The following is a 20,903-nucleotide window of genomic DNA, read 5'->3' on the forward strand; positions in this document are numbered from 1 at the left end:
CAGCGTGGGCTCTCCACAGGATCACAGCCTCCTTTGCAAGCATCCACCTGCTCCAGCATGGGGTCCTCCACGGGCTGCAGGTGGATATCTGCTCCACCGTGGACCTCCATGGGCTGCAGGGGGACAGCCTGCCTCACCATGGTCTTCACCAGGGACTGCAGGCGAATCTCTGCTCTGGTGCCTGGAGCACCTCGTCCCCCTCCTTCTTCACTGACCTTGGTGTCTGCAGAGTTGTTTCTCTCACATTTTCTCACTCCTATCTTCCTCTGCAGTTGTGCAGTAGTTTTTTTTCTCCCTTCTTAAATATGTTATCCCAGAGGCGCTACCACCATTGCTGACTGTCTTGGCCTTGGCCAGCAGCGGGTCCATCTTGGAGCCGGCTGGCATTGGCTCTATTGGACATAGGGGAAGCTTCTCGCACCTTCTCACAGCAGCCACCCCTATAGCCCCTCCACTACCAAAACCTTGCCATGTGAACCCAATATACTGGGGCAAACCTTGAGGAAAACAAATTTTCCTATGTTAATTTAAGTATCTGTCTTTCACCCTTAGGAGGTTTCTTATCTTCCTTTGCAGATGTCATGAAAACAGTGGTGCAGGTTTTCATAAAATAAGCCTTCCCCACCCTCCAACCATGCAATGCTTGGCAGCTGAGTGGGGCACATCATTGCAGATATCTGAGTTCAGCTACCATTATACCTGAGTTTACAGCCTTCAAAAACAGCCGGGTGGTTCACAGTGCTGGCACACAGTGATGGGCTGTCTGCTATGAATCTGAAGGTTCTTATGGAGCAGCTGTTCTGGCAGGTGCTGCTGCCGTGTAGTGTCTCCTCCACACAAGGCTCACTGCTGCCCCTCCTATCCCGTAGAGTCATTTGACTCCAAATTAACCAGATCAACATGGACCTATTAATTATCATATTGTTGATACAGGCCCTTCTTATTTTTACTGCAGTGTAACACAAGCAGTCCAGGTTGCAAATTTTTGCACTCAGTAACTGCTGGCATGAAGACAGTGTATGAGCATCTGAGGATGGTGACCTGTTCAGCAAACACAGCTTTTCATTGCAGCTCTTCTCTGCCTCAGACACGACTGCCAAATGGCATTTTGCTGGCAAACTAAAGAAGTAAAACCTGTATTTGCAAGTCATCTACTTATCAGTGTTATCAAAACATTTTCTACAGACTTTCTTATCCTAAGAAAAGGGATGTTTTGAGTATTTTTCATCGTCAACTTAGTTTGCCATTTGTAGAAACCTTTATAACTGTGACAGCAAACCTCCCACCTATTGCATCTCCACTACAGAGCTGTTTGCATAGCCACAGAAGCAGCAATACTTCAGAAAAATGCAACCACAGATTGGGTCAGGTTTTTTTTTTTTAAGTAATGGAAATTAATTAAACTCTAAAAAAAAGAAAAGTTTGAAAGATGTGTGACGACAGAGTGCAATTAAAAAGCACTTCAGTGCCCTCAGTGAGCTACCAGCACTAACTAGCCTGTGCAGGACTCCTGGGTCAGGCACAGTCCAGTTGCCCATCCCTGATGCTGGGCCAGTTCCAGTTCCAGCTTCGCAAGTGTGTATGGGAATCCTGCTGTGGTACAAATGGGGTCATTCATTCCCCTCCATGAAGACTCACCATTAAAAACAGAAATTAACTGATGTGCTGAAGCATGAGTGCTAGTATCTCTTTCAGGAGCAGTGTAACACAGGCTGTACTTGGTAAGGCCGTGAATGCCCAGTCTTCTTTCTGACCCATGCAAATTTCTTGGCCTCTAATGTCCAGTGACAATGACTGCGGGAATTAATCAGCTCTGCAAACACAATGATTTTTCGTTTGATCCCCTGCAGGATAATTGCATATAATGGATCAGGGAGACAGAAAATCCTGCTCTCTCTTCACCAGTGGCAGGGACAATAAAAACAATAACTAGTAGAATAACTGCAATTTTTGTTGTATTACCCCCACACACATACATCTACAAGAAGATACCCCATTCAGCACAACAGATAGCAACAGAAGCAGCTCTGCAATGTTTCAGGTGCCACTGTGATGTACAGGCTTTGCAAGAAAAATTTAGGAAGGAGATGAGTGTCAGTCGCATAGATAGGATATGGGGAGAAGAGCAATTGTTCAGAAGAGGCACAAGCCTTCAGGCGTGTTCATGAAGTCCTGCAGGTGAACACAGGCTTGCCGGTGCAGGGTGGTGTGGCACTCGCTGTCATCTGGAATTTTCTCTATCCAGGCTTGTGCATCAAGGAAGTACTGCATCCTGAGTGGAAGTGGGACAAGTAAAGGAGGTGAGTCACTACTGCTGGCATGGAGCAACAGGAAAGTGTAAACCCTGTGAGGTTGCATCCCTCCACTGAGGCATCTCTGAGATCAGGAGGAGTTACGCTAGCCAAGAAACTTGCCTGAAACCTAGTTCCACCAGCAAGTTAACTGAGCTTTGAATAAAGTTTAGGAAAAGTCAGTGCCAAGATGGGACAAATCTAGCTGTACTTGTATTTTGAGTGATGCCAGGTAAGCTTGGGCTAAGTTTCTGTTAGACTTCTGTGGACTGGCACAAAAAGCCCCAGTGAACACCAATGGGACAGAGTGAAGGGGCGTTTAGTTTCAACAGAGTATCCCAAAATGTTTCCTAATTCTCTGTGGTGACAGCCTGTGTAGCTTCTGGCATTTTATGACTGGACTGGAGAAGACTTCAGAGGTTATGCCTCTGCTGGGATACTTCAGTCTTTAGCAGGCATCTGTTGAAGCAGGCCCCTGACTTAAGCACGCCCATTGGTGTCATATAGAGATGGAGAGAGGGGGCCTTCTAAGGTTTTAGGAAGTGGCACTTACAATTTGATGGAGATGGTCTCCCTCCTAGAAGCTTTCAAAAGCACCACCTTTCTCCAGGTAAGCACAGGCAAATTAAACATTTAAGATGTCTTCCTCACTGAATACTTAGAGTCAGACTAAATTCCTCCTCAGATAAATTCCCTTTTTTTCATTAAAGTGTGACAATGAGAAATGAGAATAATGAGCTATTTGCACGTATGATATAAAAGAAGCTTTGAGAGCTGCTCTTAGACACAGTCCCACCCATTTCTTTTGCAAAGACAGGAGCTGTGTAAGGCATCTGCAGTAGATGGAACCATGTAGCATTTCCCATTTTTCTTTTCTAGCTATGAGTTTTTAACTCAGTGGAGTAAGGGCCAGATTTTAATTCTGAGAAGTGTGGGAACCAGGCTGTGCACAGATAGATGAGCTGATAGATTTGGGTGGCTCAGCTGTTCCCCACAGCTTGCCTTTTGCCTGTGGAGTGGTAGTCTTTCCATTTTAGTAAAGCCAGCAGAATCAGTCCCTAGGAAAGTTGGCCCTCCCTTTGCTTTCTGGAGGTATTCTAATAGTTTGAGTATCCTCTGGATTCGTGGTCCACAATAGCAGCTGCTGCTGCTCAGAAATCATTGCACTTACTTGTTGTTGCAATCAACCGTTTGGCCATCTTTCCCCATGAGGAGGTACCGTTTGCCAGTGACCATGTTTAAATTGCACGTGGAGCGCGTTAGGAACTGTCGATGGGCACCCACTTGGATGCTTTCATCAGTAGCTGTGGCATGAGAAGAGAAAACCCCATGAACTTTTCTAATACAGAGTAGAACTGTAGCCCACAGGGCACAACCCCTTCTGATCATTTACTCCACTGCTAAGCCAAGGTAATATTTCACTTGAGGGTTGTGGCTTGACATTGGAGTAAATGGCCAAGCTGTGGTTGGGTATTTCCTTTAACGTTACCTGACAAAAAGTAAGCCATTTCTGTCTTAGCTGGTTTTCTTGGCCTCCTCAGTAGTTATTGAAGGACCTGTTTTGCTATAGAGACCTTTCAGGCCTTAAGGAGTCTGTTCAAATCTCGGAGATTGAAGGAAAAGCCAAAGGAAAACCAAAATATGCTATCTTATGTTTCAGATTGCTCAGGCTTGTAGCGGTCTTAAAAGCTGGCAAACTAAAGTAAAATGACTTGAGGCTCAACAATGCAGCAGGCAGTATTAAAAACTCACTCTCCTTAGCGCACCTGATCTGAAAGTCACCGATTTAGCCTTTATGCTATCCTCTCCGAAACTGATGTGTAGGACATGCCCTTGGTGATCTCCACATTAAAATAAGTTAGAAGATTCTGGCCTGGATTTTGTCCCAGAAGATTATTCATTCAAGAGCTGCACTGCCCATTACAGAAGTGGGCATCCAAGGCAGAAGAGAAGGGTACTCAGGTACTGCAGTGACATGAGAGCTGGAAAGATGCTTATTCATGAGTCTAACCACAGGTCATGAGGATACTGTGTTGTTTGGCTAGAACAACAGTTTTCAAAGTCCATTTGAAAACAAAATGCAAATAACAACAATGTTCTAATTTCTTACTCTCTTTCTAACTATAATGTGAAATGTCATGCAAAACTGTGGTGACAAATTCAACATTAAACCACCTTAAATTGCAGGGAAGACACCACAGTCTTCCTATCTGTTAGCAGAAGCTTGTGCAGCTTCTGCTCTCTAAATATTGTATTATAAGTATGGAAAGTCTAGTATTCAAAATAAAATCCTAAGAGTAGAATAAAAACCTGAAGTAGAATATTTCAACACTAATAAGATTTCAGAGAATTTGATGTAGAGTGCTAATCTGTACTAAGTAATAAGTACTTAGAAACCTAGTACTAAGACCTTTATCTATTTGCTAGTTAAAACTTGCATTAATTTTACATATGGTACTTATAGGCCAGAGAAAAGTAAGTCTTCAGTATTGTATGCTGTTTTACATCTGCATTTTTCCAAAGAATAATACAGTACTGTAGGTTTTCTTATATAACCCAAGACCTTTCTATTGTTCCTATGCTATATGGTGTACTGAATTTTAATTTTGTTCAAGGAATGCAAAAATGGATCAGAACTACTTGAGAAAATGATGATGTTATGCGTCAAGTTAATTGTGCTTAAATTACCATGGTGTTTCTCGGTTCACATGCTTCACAAATGGCCTAACACAGTCCAGACTCTGGCGTTCATTAGCATTTGAGTTATTACTTTAACAGGTTATTATGTAATTTCCAATTCTAAGTCTCCAATTAAAAAAAAAATATATATAATATTCTAAACTATTGAAGCAGAATTTAAGGGAAAAAATTACTTCAAGTTTTAGAATCTATAATGGGGGGGAAAAAAATATTCTGTGCTATTTCGCATGGGCCATACTGTTCCCCTAAAGGACTCATAGGACAGCATAAACGTTAACACATGCACTAATTCTATTAAAAATCAAAGTAATCTGAGGAGTGCACATCTGCAAAATTCTCTTTTCCTGACTCCCAAACACAAATAAATGTTTCCGTCTGTCTTCTGAATGAACCCTTTATTTGCAAGGATTGAGACTGAAATAATGCCAGGGGTCCAGAGAATGAGAATTCACCCTACTAATTCTCACCTACTCTTGGTGATGGCAACAGAGACCAACCTCACTCAAAACAGCCACAGAAAATACAAAAGATAACAACTCTGGTTCAGTCATGAGCTGATTTGGATGCAACGCCTTGCTTTTTCTTCATCATCATGGCTTCATGCCTCTTCCCAGCCTTTCCCAAGCCTGCTGAAAGCCTACTGATGCTTATAAACTGCATCAGACAGCACAAACCAAAGGGGATTTTAAAGGGATCAAAAAGAAGGAGGTGGGAATGGGAGAAGTCATCTCTTCCCTTCAGCTTCAGGTTCAAAGGATATTTCTCTCAGCTGCCAAGAAACAAAGAGTTTCCAGTGCTTGCCTACGAGTTGTGAGTACCAATGTGTTGGGGCCCAGAGCTCTAAATCCTTTTAGAACCTGTAGGTTTTCTGGAGGGATTAATGAAACTTTCCATCATGGTACTGTAATTTCCAATAGCTGGTGTTTTGATCACTAGGCAAATTAACATTCCCTTGCATATGGAAAGCCCTGGGTATGACCGATGCTGTCTCTGGACTCAAAAAGTGTGGACCTGATTTTCCGGCAGGAACTGGACATTGGGCACAGATCATAAGTTGTGTGTGATGAAGTACTGGGTGACATTGCCAGTCCCCTGGGCAAAGATCAAAGGAGTGAGATAATTATTCTGTTCCAGACAGGGAAGATTTTGAAATCTTTGAAGTTGCTTTTTACAGGCAATCTCTGGCTGCCAAACTCGAAACTGACAACCACATGATACCACAGTGGTTGAAGGCTGAGATGTCAGCTGACAGCCTCTCCAGAAATTGCTTTGAAGAATATCAGTGTTCACTGATGCTGCTGATAAAGTAAAGTTCACATGGGGACAACTGGGATGGCAGACCTGCAAAAGGACATTGTCTGAGCAGTGCAAATCTTTACACTGCACCTAAAGAAACAGAGAGAAAGGTCCTCTTTGTTGTTATCACAATTATTAAATCAAAGTTCTAGAAGTTTTCCTGTGTTCACTGACTTCAGGCAAGTCATTGTGGACAACTCTTAGCCTGTTCTGCAAGGGTTGCAAGTGCTTAATAATGAATTAAAAAGCCCTTCAAATCTTCATCTAGTATCAGAACAGAGGTCAGTGGATATGTCCACAATAGAAAAAAATGTGGCTCAGTAACAACAATCTATAAAGTGAAATAGTTGACGCAGAAGACCTAATATCCACACTATGCATGTTTTTGGAGGGTTTGTCTTAGACTAGCTCCAGTTTGGAGCCATGGACTGAATGCAGCTGGAATGTGTCTTCTGATTTAGTTTCATCTGAAAGGATTGAAGCTTATGTTCTGTGATTGCTGCACAATGTGAACCAAAACAACGTACCTCTGAGCTGAACTGAACAGTGAGGTAGCTGCACCAAATGAGCCTTGCAAGAAATAAGTCTTCTTGCAAGCCTAGTATAGAAGTATATCTGACCCTACTTTCTATAGCAAGAGAAGGCATCTGCGTGGCTCATACTGGCTAACATTTAATCAACCTAGTTTTCCTACAGGTGAATAGAAGGAGCCAAACATTTTACTTACTGGCTTTAAGGATTCTGTGGATTTTGGCCTCATAGTAATCAAAAACATTCTTCTGTGTACTATTGAGGAGCTCCACCTCGTACGCTGCAACAGACAACAACGGTGTGAGGCCAGATGGAAACATGAAATTGCATCCAAAAACTGAAAAATAGGTATGCTTTTACCAGATGTCTATACAGAGGCCAGTGTACCATCTATTCGCAAACCATGGGGGTATGAAAGACAAGAGGATACTAATCCTGTATACCTAATATGCTTTTAGAAAGTCAGGTATTAATCAACAACCTCTAGATTTGTATTCCTTTTGTGTATTTTTTTAAAAGAACCTCCTATATGATTAGGTTTTCACTTTTTTTCCTGTCCTTCTGTTAGCATCTAACTTACCGAAGCTGCTGAAACAGTTTTCCTTCAGTAGCTCTTCCAACTTTCCATCCAAAGAAGAGGCCAGAAAGGCAAATTAACGAAGGAGAAAATATTCGTCTAGCTCCTCAAAAGGAAGAGCATGCCATGCAAAGCCTACCCTTTATCTCCAACCTGTAACATTAGGGATGTAGGGGATGGTGGTGCTCACACCATGGGTCTTTTCTAAACCATGTAACATAATGTTCATGCTTCCTTCCCCCAGCATCCCACTGCATCTGTCTGAGGCCTTTACTTTTCCCTTTCACCCCCCTGACGACTGCAATAGCACATGGCTTCATTTCATCTCCTTAGCCTCTAGGCCAGATACAGAAACCCTACTCATTTCAGGAGAGGTCTGGGCATATAAAATTACAAATTTATCCTTATTAAAAAGAACTATGTTTAAACTAAATCAACAGTTGTCTTTCATGCCTTACCATAATCCGCAATAGGGTGGTAGCAGACAAATCTAAAGCGCGTGGTTTGTTTTACGGCTTTACTGAAAGTTGATCTTTGTCTTGGGCAGGGACCTAGAGTGAAGAAAATAAATTATACATCTGCCTCTGTAGGCACTGGTATTTAGATAGATATAGTTTACACATGCTCATTCACTCAACATTATAACAGAATAAAATAAAACGGCAGAACAACTTTCCTAGAGATGCGATGGAGGGTTTTTACATACGTATGCACTGTATCTTTACAATGTATACATACGTATACATTGCATTCAACTATCAAATCAGTCCTGGATATCTTAAAAATTTTTTTTTCAATTTACTACTGAACATACTAGAGGATGCTTTGTGTCCTGTATTATGCATTCGGATAATTTTAATGGTCCTTTCTGGGCCTAACAATTCTCATGTTAATGGTTCATAGAAGTAACTATCTTCTTTTAGACTGGTCTATTTAATCATTCCTTACCTTCTGCACACTGGCAAACATTGGCGTGGCACACCTTTGAAAGCATGGCGCTGTGCTTGGGAGCACTGTAGAATATGCTGCACTTTCTGTCTATGGAGAAGAAACAAAATGGCTTGTCTCAGAGAGCTCAGGTGGGAAACCCTATGCAGTAGAAACTACATTTGCAGCCCAACTTTTCCCTGGTGCAGAGAAGCCAGAGCACTAAGGGGTTAGATGCACATCAGCAGTCCACAAAGACCTATAGCCTACGCACCTAGAGTACAGGGATCACCCTGCCTTTCAGCTGGGCAACAACCTGGGTTGTTGCTTCTGGCTTTTTGTTGTTGTTGTTCAGTTTGTTGTGGGGTTTTTTTTGTTTGGGTGGTTTTTTTTAAAGTTATACTCTTCCCTTTTTTGTTTCCTTTGAAAAGCATCCATTTTAAAAACATCTTTAGACCATAGAGCTACAGTGAGCACTGCACTGTTTCAGAAGAAGGAGATAGGATCACCAATAGTTAGTGGTTTAAACCTAGTGTAAACTGTCTTGGATCCCTCAGCTTCAGGCAAAGTAGAGATTTGACCTAATTTTCAAATATTGTTTACATAACTCTGGCAAATGGGGATGATTTGCATTTAACCTTCTTTGAATGGGAAACGAGACTGGTTCCCCCAGCAAGCACAGTACATAAGCTAAACCTCTAAGGCTGCCTATCTTAAATGCATAGAAAGACAGCCTGACCAAAAAGTGTGAGTGGAACATGCTTAAAAGCGTCATGAGAAACTGGAGCTGAGGAAACCTGATTTTAAAATCCATGAGTGTAAAAGTTTGTCTTTTCAGTCCATTTGCAATAACAGACTCTTCCTGAGAGGATCTCTAGTTAGATGATCTTAAGCCATGGTAATAGAAGACAGTATTCGAGGCAGGTTACTTTAACACTTGACAAAATCATATGGTTTCACACACTACATCAAAACCACATTTCTATAGACTGGAGTTTGTTCTTGAGGGTCTCTCTTTCAATCAGTTACGTATCATTTTTCTGTGCCCTTACCAGGGTTGTAAAAATCATAAAGGACAGCATTTGCTGGCTGAACCAAGCCCATGGGATTGATTTGCTTTGCCCCAAATGATATGCAATCTGGGTCCGGTCCGCTTGTGAGCTGGAGGAGAAAGGAACAATAATTATGACGCGTAAACTAACTCTCCCCAGCCAGTTCCTTATTCATTTGTGCCTGTACTAGCTGTTGAATGCTTGTTTCTCCTGGCATAGGTGAGTTATTCCTGATAGCTGTAGCCTCAACTTGAAGAAGGCATTTCCTTCCGTGATTTTATTGGGAGATTTTGTGGATGAGCTAAGCCTGGTAAACGTAGTTTTGTGAGATGTGTGGAGGTCTTCTCTGCCTGAAACTGTCTGGTCCGGACTCACATCATCACTAATTTGGGGTTTACTTTTCAGCTTTTGCCTAAAGCCACCTTGCACAGGAGTAATGGGTGTACTATATGTTCACAGCCTATCCTGTACCCGGTGGCCACCAGTTTATACACTTTGCTTAGTAAAACGCTAAGGTCAGGGACAGCTCTTGACCTATGTTAAATGCACAAATTATCTAGGACAGTCATAGCAACAATAACATTTACATTTTTTCATTTGTCTATTGTCCTATATTTAAAAAAAATCATTGCCCTGTGTGTGCTTTCTACAGGGACCCCCCTGCTTTGGCTGTGGGGGTGAGGCAACCCAAGTGGGTGCAGGGTGGAGTCATTATCCAAAATATGGGGAAATATACACAGAAAGTAGGGGGTTTGATGTTTACTTTTGTTTGTCACTATATGGATTTTGATCCAGAAATACTGAACTTCACATGCAAGGTGTCCATGTGGAATTTACAGGACCACCAGTTAACACTTTGTTAATCTTGGATGAAAAGCATCTCTTCTGGCTAGACAGGATTTCTCTTGTTTTTTGGGGGGTTTTGTTTGTTTGTTTGTTTGTTTGTTTGTTTGTTGGGCCAAAGCCCAAATGTTAAACATGGGCTGCATCTCCTGGAACATAGAAAGCCAGAGGGTGAAGGTGCATGTTTCCCTTCTTCCCCTCTTCCGCCCTCTTTCAACCGAGCTGTTCAATAATAACATATGACAAAAATCACAGGAAGGTAATGCAGTGTGAAAAACAATAATGATTAGGTTTAAAAGAAGTCTATATATGCTATCTGAAATTGCAGAGATTGGAAAATCATTGGGTTTGCTTACCTCACCAAAGTAGAGCAAAACTTTTCCTTCCTTGTACTCATAGTGCTGAATGTACTGGTCTGAAGACATCACCAACTGCAGGAAAACAAACAAACAAATCAAAACAAAAACCTAGCATAACAGGAACACCTTTGCTACCACCCTCTATTTTCTGGTTTGCTTTGTTCAGCTGTTTGCTTTACTCTGCCCTCTTTCTTCCTCCCTAAAGGACACAGTCCCTGAGAGCATGAACCTGGCCAAACCTCCCTTGACCAAGCAGGCTCCAGAACCCAAAACTCTGTAGCCACCTTTGCAGAACGCTGTGCCCCATCTCCCTGTCACTATGCCCTGCCAGCAACCACCTGTAAAAGATGTTCTTGCCTTCCCCCCTGCAAGCACAGGACACACTGTCCTGGACACACTGTCCAGTGGGGACAGCAATATGTGTTGGGGACAGCAATATGTGTTGGGGACAGCAATATGTGTTGGGGACAGCAATTATGTGTTGGGGACAGGCATGTATTTATGTGCCCTGCTGAGCCTTGCCCTAATTTCTGTTACAAGGGACTAAGAAGACTGAACTCTGTTTACCACAAGCTTTTGATTTCTTGTATACATTCAGTGAATATTTTATCAGAACAAGAATAATGAAAATATATCTATCCAAAATCTGCTTTCCCTTCTTTATTCTGTGGACTTTGGAAAGATTTTGACAGACAAATTTTCTATAGAAAAGGCTATAAAAGATTGCACAGAAAAGTGTGTTTCTAACCTGTTCGAGATCCTTTGTGTCAGGCTCCAAGCCACTCAGCAGAGAGAGATCAACCAGGGACATCTTTGGTGCATTGGAACCTGTGGACCTTTATAAGGGAGACCACCAGCAGTGAACATCTGCACTGAACAGTCAGATTGCTTCGAAGAGTTTGGCTCTTCAGGCTTGCTAATGGTGAAACAAAACATTCTGCTCCATTTAGCTTTCCTAAGTGGATTTTAATTTGAAAATTAGCTGCCTACCTCATTAAGAGTCATGAGGCAAAATTAGTAATCTGAACTAGTCAAATGATCATCCAAAACCCAGGTATCTTGCCTGAGCTTGTCATCTAGGCTTTCTTTATAGCTGATAGGCAGAAACAATCACTGTCAAAGGACAGTTTATCCCACCATAAGAGAACTGTTGAAGATAGGGAAGGTAAACAGCACTGACAAAGTGTCTGTTCTCTACTACCTAGAGACTGGAGATAGGAAACGAGTTTATCCAAATTCTTCATGGACAAAGTCAAATTTACATCACCTTTGCTGTCCAGGGCAAAAATCCTCATCGCTTTAACTATCCATTAGGTATATATATTGGACTTCCAATCTTTTCTACTTCCACCTTCTCAAAAATCAGGTAGTTGTGTCATTGCTGGAAAATGAAGTTGTTCTGTGCTCACATAGGGTGCCTTATCATAAGATATTCTGCATACACTTAGCGGTACTTCAGAAACTTTTGTTTTAGCACTCTCCTTTCCCCATAAGGGATGTACCACAGTGCAGGGAAGAAGTATGGTGATGCAGTCAGTGCCTTCAGTTTTTCTCCTGTGTCTTAACTACACCAAAGGGAGCTTCACATTATTGTTTAACCCTAACATTCAGCCTAACATTCAGCTTCACCCTAACATTCAGCAATGTCCTGCAGAACAGTGGATCTGATAGTTGATAAAAGTTACATAGCAATTAATGGGGAAAATGATACTTCAGCCAGCACACAATTCACTGAATACGTTTAACTAGGGAGAATGAAACCTGGGAATTAGGGTAACTCCAGTCCTCCCCTGCCATTGTTCATGCTGCTGTCTGGGAGGGGGAATAAAAACCACTGCGTCCAAGGCTTTGTCAAAAGTCAGTGGAAAAGCTAAATTCTACTGGGAGCAAAACCTGCTTCTGCCACCCTACACCTCTCTAGAAGGGGAACTCAGGACAGCCACCACTTTGTGCTTCTGTGACCCTTGCCAGACTGTGAAAGGGAGCAAAAGCAGATGTTTCAGTGTTATTCTGCATGGGGTGATTTCTTTCTCACTAGCTCTGCCCTTGCCTACTTCTTGATTGCCACAACAGGATATCACTTCTGCCTCCTCTCCTCCCCCAAATAGTAGTAGATATATTTTATTTTTTATGAGGCCAGAGTGTGACCACAAAGGAAGTAACAGCAACTCTCCAGAAAACAATGAAACTCTGTGTGTTATTACTGTATTCCAATTGTATCTACTTTATTTAATAAAAGACTTCTTTCAAATGATTAGCCAGCCAGGCGCTTTAGAGTCTCCCCAGAGTTTGATGGGGCAGAATCTGCAATGGACATTTGAGGTCTATGTAAACCATCTAAACCTAATACATTGTGTGGAAACTTTTTCTCCTGCCATGGGAGAGAGGACGCAGACTCACCATGTATGCATACTCACAGAAGACCACCAGGTTGGATGCCGAGCTTGAGGATATGAAGAAGGTGACCAAGAAGAATTACAAACAAAAATGAATGCATTTTCTAATGAAGAGCTGATCTTGCAGACCTACCTGACACAGACTTTGTACTGCAGCGATTCTGCTTTACTGGGAGAGATCACATCCCTTTTCCTTCTGCTGTGGATATCAAACCACTCTATTTCAGACAGTGGCTCTAACGCTTTCCTTTCTGCAGCAATCAAGTCCTCATAATCATCGTTTTCATCAAAGTATTCCGCTTCTGGAGATGACAGACATGGTCAACCATGCACAAATTTGACTGAGGACCTGGTAATTTGGCTCCTTTTTCTATAATGATAAATACCAGTGGGCAGTCATGCCATCTCTATGGGTTTTATAAAAGTTTGCTGTACACCATCTCATCTAATTAATTCAGAATTAAAATTTTAGGGATAATTATAGTAAGAATAACCAACAGATCTAGCTAAGAATGGGGTTTAGGCTATGTGTAAATATGTAAAGGACAATCCCTGCCTCCAAAAGTTAACTATTCAAACAGGAAAAAAAATGCAGACATAGGCAGAGAGGATGATGAATACACACTTCAGGGGATGGGAAACACAGTCTTGCTCATATGAAAAACCTATGACAGGTCTGCCCCAAAGAATTTTTAAGGCCACATGGTAGGTCCCTTATTAGCCAGGGAACTGAGCTGGGTTTTCCCCTCATGGCAGCCAGGAACACCGCAAAGGGAGTTTGCCTCGCTCTCCTCCCACTAACAAAGGAGTGTTACTAATAGTACCTGTGTATCTGTTAGGTACCCTCTGCACCTACAGTCACTCATTTATTAAACTATTTAAAAATATTAATAAGCTGAATGAAACAATAGCTAGGCAGAGTTCATAGACCTCTCTCTTTCCTTGTTTCATTCATTTATTCCCATTTTCCAAGGCTGGAAAGCCATTAAGTATCATTAGCAGCTGGCCAAATGCATCACCTTTGAGACCCAACCACTTCCTTTTTCACTCACCAGAGTACTTAATGCTCCCTTCCATTTCCACCGTCAAAATCAAATCATTACATGTGTTGTTCTTCAGCTCAGAAGACCAATACACTTTTAATATCTAAGATGAACACACAAACAGCAAACCACTATAAAGATCATTTAAATGACAAGGGATTTACTCATCCAGGACTTCAGCAAATGTTGATGGGACATGGGAGTGTGGAGAGAAACACCAGTCTCCCAGAGGCACAGACTAGTCGCAGAGGACTGTCATGGGTATAAGCAGGAGATGTGTAAATCACAAATGGTGTGGGACCTTTGAGATAACTCTCTATTCCCAACCACAAAGGGGTCTTTCAAACTCCATCTGCCTCTATCATCATTGGCATTTCATGAACTTAAAGTTAAAAACAGGAGAAATTGACTGCCCATCAAGGCAGGCTGTAGGCCCTGAATTTTAGAAATTTGAAGGTAGGAACACAAAGGATGAAGCCATGGCAAGTAATTTCTCACTATGTTTTCAAAAAGGTATTAAAAGAAGTCCAGTTCAACTCTGAATTTCTGATTTACAGCTTACACTCATTGTTCCATTTCCTCTGCCGTGTACAGACACTTCAAGTTTTCTCCCAAGTTCAAACTGCAAACCAAGGAAAAAAAAAAAAAAAAAGATTTAATCTGTGCTCAGCATTTGTTCTATTATTTTCCTGCGATCTTGATGGTCTTCTACGCTTTCACCCCTCAGAACTGGGGTAGGGAAAACCTTTAGCTATGGAAGGAGTTATGAAACCTCAAGTCTCACAAGATTTTTTAATGTCCTGGGCTGGTGCACCTTACTCTGCCATTCTGGGGCCCAGAAGACATATTTTCCAAACTTCACTCTCCCCTCTGTAGCCTGGATTTGACGTTTTCACAGGTCCCAGCACACTGTATCAGACTATTCCCCTTCTTCCTCGTTCCCTAGCAAGACTTGGGATCCTGGTTGCTCTTCACTATTGAGGGAGATTCACATCACCAAAGTCCTTGAAGAGCCAGGAAGGGGCCTCTAAAGTGTGCTGCTAAGCATCTGTTGATTTTTTTTCTTTAAAAAGATTCTGTTGTTTTACAGATTAAATTATTAAAAAAATATTATAAGCCAGCTACAACATGATTGTTTAACATGAGAAAACCTAGGCCAGCTGATCCAATGTTTCTCCTGTTTGAGGAAAAAAAGTTTGAAACAATGGATGGTTGTGTACCTCTAGCTGCTTCTGAATAGTTTCATCAGTATCAGTCAGAGTAATACTGTAGTCTTTTTGTCTTCCAGGTGTTGCCAGTTTTACAGTCAGGTTGGTGGACTCAGTGTTCAATGACTGTATGCTGTATGCTGACAGAGCTTCTAGGGCCACCACTGTGTCCTAGGTGAGAAAGAAATGCAAAAAACCTAACAATTATGCCAGGTTATTTCAACAATATTTAAGATGACATGATCAGTCAGCTGACGCTATTCTTCAGTTTTATGTTTCTTGCTGCTTTGAAGTTCTCCTGTATCTGTCTGTTCCTGCCTGCACAGACTATTTGTTTCATTTCCCAGCTTCTTCTTTTAGCATTAAAATCCTAAAACCACTGGAGTTCTGACCTTTGATTATCATAAGTCTTCATAAAGACAAAGAATCTTTGCTGGCTTATAACCATTTTATTTTATCCCATTTTTTATTAATGAGCCAAAATCTTTAGTGCTTCATGCACCAGAGAAGTTCAGGATTAACTGTTACGATGCTTTCAAATCTAAATGAAAAAGTCTTTATGGGGCTTCTGTTTTCCTCCCTCCCCCTGAAACTCCACTCAGACTGGTGGTCAGGCACCTGTGTAGAGCAGTATCCTCCACCGTAGTTCCTTCTTTCCGTCAGCCACGTAGCAATAGGCCTTGCATACTCCATGTCTTTCAAGAGCAATGTTTGAAGCAATGCATAGGCAGTGGTTTCCACTGAGACTGCATCGTTGCCATTTCCCCAGTAGCGCTGCTGCTTTGCTGCAAGAATAACTCAATCTAGAATCCCCTTGGTAAAGGCGTTTGCCCAAAATTACTATTGTTCTACACAGTAGATATTTCATGTCATAGCGCTGAGGAGCCACAAGACACTGATGCTGTCATGAGAGCAACAAATCAGTTGGGAAGCAGAGATAATGGAAAAGGAAAACCACAATTTTCAATTTTGACTTATCCAGCCGTCACAGTCTAATGATCCCATTGTACAGTGATGTCCATCTGATGGAGTGATAGCATTGTGTCTGGTGGTCCCCAAGATAATAGTATTAATTACACCCATAAGTCCAGTCTTGATTAAGGAGAAGCATATTCCCTATGCTTAAACTATGGCTATTAAACCATAATGTATTTACCAAAAGAATTGGGAGAAATTAGTAGCATGGCAGTGCAGCCACACAACCAACTGGGGCAGCATTGACCACAGCCACACACCGAGGGGGAAGAGGTGGCATCCATGTGGAGCTGGAACAAAGCACTCAGAACTGGCGGGGGCTTTTCCAGCTCGCCTACTTTCAAAGACACCTTCCTTCTTGATCACAAATCCAGTTTGAACTACTCCCGTATGTAGCTGTTCATTCCTATTTACCTATCAAAAGTTTATTCTTTCTCAGCTGGCTTGGACTTTTCTTTTTTTAATGCACTTTAAGTGTGTGGAAACTTTGGTAGGCAGCAAGGGAAGCAAAAAAGTAAATGACTATTTACCATGGTTTTGTTCCAATTCCAGTATCAGATAAGATCACAATCCAAACTTCACAATGCTAAGTTGTTACTTTATAATGATATTAATTATACAAATTACATATTACAATTTCAACATTGAAATATTTAATTATGTAATTTAAATAATTAAGTATATTTACACGTATACATACATGCTTCTATAAAATTAAATGGTCTTCATTTATTTGAATTTGTTTTGTTCATATAAGAGTGCTCAAAGTGCTTTAATTAGGAAAAGCGCTTTCTAACTGAATTTTTAAGAATGGTTATCAGTACCTGCATCAAAAACAGAACAGCTCCTTAATTTCTCTTTTGCAAACTGGGCTTCTTCAGTATCAGACTGCACAAGTGTCAGAGCATAAGCAGTGATGGCTGTAGAATAGCAGTTAGTATTTTTTGAAAGTTGATTTTTCATGTAAGCCACTGCTCCTCTAATCACCTGTACCTGTGAAAAGAGAATGGATCCATTTGAAAAGGTCATTCAGACTTACTAACAGTTACTGCTGGTGAGAGTACCAGGAAATTAGAATAGTTCACTGTAGTAATTTCTGAGACAATTTTAGTAATTTTTGCTTAGTGATTAAAGCCATTGATGATGGACTGCGTAGCTTGAAATACTTTGTTGTACATTAGGCCACGGTATCTTTTCTTATCCACCACAGATATAAACAGACTTTTACCTCCTTACTTGCAGTACTTTAAGATAGTAGGGTGGACATGCCATTGTGCAATAGCCTTCAGACTTAAAGATAAACAGTCAGGCTTCCTACCACATCAGATGACTCATAGACCTGTAGAGTCTGTTGCAATGCTATAGTTACAAAGGCTGTCAAAGCCAAATCCTCTTCTGCTGACCCAATGCCACCCTGAAAGATGAACCATGAAAAGGAAAAGTTAAATATACATGTATATGCTTATGATTAAATTTAGAAAATCACTTTTCATGAAGTCAAGGACCTTCTTGTCAAACCATCTGACCACAAACCTTGTCGTTTTACCTTTTAATTTTGCTCAAATAACTTGTGTCTGCCTAAAGTATATCCTCTACAATGGCAGCCAGTTTGCATTAAACAATGTTGAGAGATTAGGAACCCACTATGTCCTTCAGCTGGTAATCAAATATTTAATTGTTTAACTTATAGTGAAAAATCTACAGTTTCTCATTGGAATATTCATGGCTTCAATTTCCAAGAACTAGTGGTTTGGGTTTTTTTTCCATGTCTCTGCTACTCTAACACACAGAACTTTTCTCCTGTAAAGGTATTTCTGCACTATTACTAGATCATTTCTTATTCCTCTTCTTGATAAACTAAATACAGTGCCCTCATTAGCTCTTTTCCCTGAAGATCTACATTTTCATTCCTATTCTTTGTGATTCTTTTGCTCATGCTCTCGTTTGACAACAACCTTAGGATCTTCAACAACCTTTGACAACAACCTTCTTCACTTAGCCCCAAATGTTTATCCTTAGGAGCATAGGCTGTTTGCTTGCAAAGACTTAAGCGTCTATACAAAATTATCATGCACAGCTCCTGAAGCAGGTGTAAAATAGAAAAAAGTACCTCAGCATGAACACAAGTCAAAAAAACCTTTGGCCAGTTCTTGAGCTGTTTTTTTTCCCCAACAGTTTACATTAACTGTGGAACTGGCTGTGATGGTTAAAGCTTCACTAGTGATTTCACAAAGATCATTAATAAAATCAATACATTTTTTCCATATAAGATCACTACAAAGGTGTCTGCATTTTCAATGAACTTTGGAAGATGTACATTATTTTCATATCCTAGATGCATGGACAGTGTAATAATTTTGTGTTTCTGGACACTTATAGGGGATGTTTACCCTAACATATGCAATTGGAAATTCTGATTAGGTATTGAGATTTTTTTTTTTTCCCCACCATGGCAGTGGTTATATACGGAAACAGGTTACCCAGAGAGACTGTGGGATCCCCATCCTTGGAGGTACTCAGCTGGACGTGGCCCTGTGCAATCTGATCTAACTAGACCTGTTCTGAGCAGGGGTTGGACTAGATTATCTCTGGAGGTCCCTTCAAAACTAAATTAAGATTCTATGGCTCTATTGCCTTTGGCAGTAAAAGGCATAATTTTTTACCAAGCACAAAGATCTCAGAATTAATTTTCTAAGTGTTCTAGAGGCATAGGTCAGCTGCAAAATTATCTAAGACTGGATCAAAAGATAAAGGTGGTGAAGTGCTAGCTATGCGTCTCTAACCTAACAGGCGTTTTAACAAATTCATTTTACATTACAGATTTTGTACTTCTTACATTACAGATTTCTCTTCTTTAGATACATTTCTTGTTACTTAACAACTCACAATATTCCTTTCAATCCCTAGCAGCCCTAAATGTGCAACAGATTCTTCTAGATATGGATGACTTACCTGCATAGTCCTGTCCAATACTGGGTGGTGGTCATGGAATGAATCATCTGCCTGCTGTTGATTAATCAAGTAGGAAATCGAGTTGCGTATGTGACTGTCTTGGACACTAATGTATTCTCTGCACCTTGTGAGTACTTTAACAATGAATGCAGTTAACCTGCACAAAAGAAAATGTTCCAAACTTGTGCTGGCATATATTTATAGAAGAGTATATTGACAGGAAAAGAAACATACTAATTTTGTACATAGACTCATATTCAATACAGTGCACTCACTGGAACCTAGTGAGTTATCATTCAACATCAGCATGAACATTTCTACTCTGTGGCAAATGCAAAATAAAATAGTATAAATCAGTATAAATCTCCTTCATCAAGGACTAAACATGCTCAGAGACTTACATGGCTGACTATCTGTGACAAAAGTATGCAGGCAACACCATGCCCACCAGATTTTGAAAATCCATCCCCCCAGAAAAGCTTTTGATGCATCAAATGATAATATTTTGGAAAAAAACCCCAACCCTGAAAAATACGCTTACTTACCATACACTACTGGGGGTTGTTTTAAATGCTCCATAGGAGCCATCCACCTTCTGAAACTCAAGCAGTCTAGTATAACCTGCATGAACAGGACAGCACATAACTGTTCAGAGAATACACATATTTCTTGGGCATTTTCATACATCACTTGAATTAACATGGACATGTTCAGTATTGACTAGTGGAAGAGTACATGGAGGTGTTCACTGGTACATTAAGGAGGAAATGACTGGGTCAGCAGGCCTTTGACACAGAAAAAGCACTAGGCTTAGAAGGTGCTCTGTCTTGTTTGACTTAACTAGGCCATGAGAATAACCTGAAAACTGCAAGTATCTATAGTTAGAAAGCATTTTCTGTGTAGTGAATCTTGGGAAACTTATTTCCCATTACTGACAACTTTTCAAGCTGTTGACTTTATGGTGCATGGTATCAAAAAATATACAAAACATCATCTCTTGGATCAGGCATAGGCTTAGAAATCATGAGTTGTGTGGTCTCTGATCTTGACTGGTATTATCTTGACAAAATCTGTATCATAGCCACATAAGTCATTTTCTACCCCAATGAACTTCAATAAGAATCGATAAAAGCATGATATAGGGACTAAATGCTGCTGATAATACCAAATACTCATCAGCAGGATCTCATGTCGCTTTAGGCAATCTTAGATAAATAGGCAAAGACCTCAATTCAGCAACTGTTAGCATGTTTTTAATCTCTATTTATACCCTTATTTTTCACTGATGAAATGTGTCATGTTATCTGAAGATCATGGAGACAGGTGCATTATATTGCTTTATGCCATGTGCACACCATTACAGTTAGAAAGATCAGCTGTACCTGCTACATTACTGATAACTCTTGGGCTCTGTGCTAGTGCCTGTGAGCTTGAACACCTCCACTTCCACATGCTGTGGTCCTGGCTTTGCTGTACATTTCACACCAGCTTTGGATCATGTCTTGGAGTGGGCTCTTCAAGAAGCAGCCTTGCAGCTGTCCTCTCCCTAAGGAGACTCCCTCCCTGGGTTGGTCCAAGACTGTTGGAGTCATTCTAGCTCATGTAATGAATACGGAAGTGTGGAAGAGAAAGTCTCAATATCATGATTACCATTGGGAGTTTCCTTAGAGATACTCCTCTTGCCAACTACAGACATCTCCAGCAGAGATGCCTACATCCCAGCCGGCCATCCTAAGCACTGTCTATAATCCAT

At 40.9% G+C, this 20,903-nt stretch overlaps 1 protein-coding gene across 1 annotated transcript in view; it reads right to left on the reverse strand.

The window, feature by feature from the left end:
* Positions 1-2,133: 2,133 nt before the first annotated feature.
* Positions 2,134-20,903, reverse strand: part of LOC140648508 (complement C4-A-like) — a 49,031-nt gene continuing 30,261 nt past the window's right edge. Inside the window, exons 25-41 of the mRNA XM_072854627.1 lie at positions 19,696-19,771; positions 19,151-19,307; positions 17,517-17,612; positions 17,023-17,191; positions 15,842-16,008; positions 15,236-15,394; positions 14,578-14,637; positions 14,025-14,118; positions 13,106-13,274; positions 11,325-11,412; positions 10,574-10,648; positions 9,375-9,483; positions 8,344-8,433; positions 7,854-7,946; positions 7,015-7,098; positions 3,463-3,595; positions 2,134-2,272 (exon numbers count right to left, since the gene is read on the reverse strand). Of these exons, the coding sequence (XP_072710728.1) occupies positions 2,134-2,272; positions 3,463-3,595; positions 7,015-7,098; positions 7,854-7,946; positions 8,344-8,433; positions 9,375-9,483; positions 10,574-10,648; positions 11,325-11,412; positions 13,106-13,274; positions 14,025-14,118; positions 14,578-14,637; positions 15,236-15,394; positions 15,842-16,008; positions 17,023-17,191; positions 17,517-17,612; positions 19,151-19,307; positions 19,696-19,771 (1,958 nt within the window). The remainder of the gene's footprint in view (positions 2,273-3,462; positions 3,596-7,014; positions 7,099-7,853; positions 7,947-8,343; positions 8,434-9,374; positions 9,484-10,573; positions 10,649-11,324; positions 11,413-13,105; positions 13,275-14,024; positions 14,119-14,577; positions 14,638-15,235; positions 15,395-15,841; positions 16,009-17,022; positions 17,192-17,516; positions 17,613-19,150; positions 19,308-19,695; positions 19,772-20,903) is intronic.

The sequence above is a fragment of the Ciconia boyciana genome, chromosome 1 (genome assembly GCF_034638445.1).
Source record: "Ciconia boyciana chromosome 1, ASM3463844v1, whole genome shotgun sequence".
NCBI lineage: Eukaryota > Metazoa > Chordata > Aves > Ciconiiformes > Ciconiidae > Ciconia > Ciconia boyciana.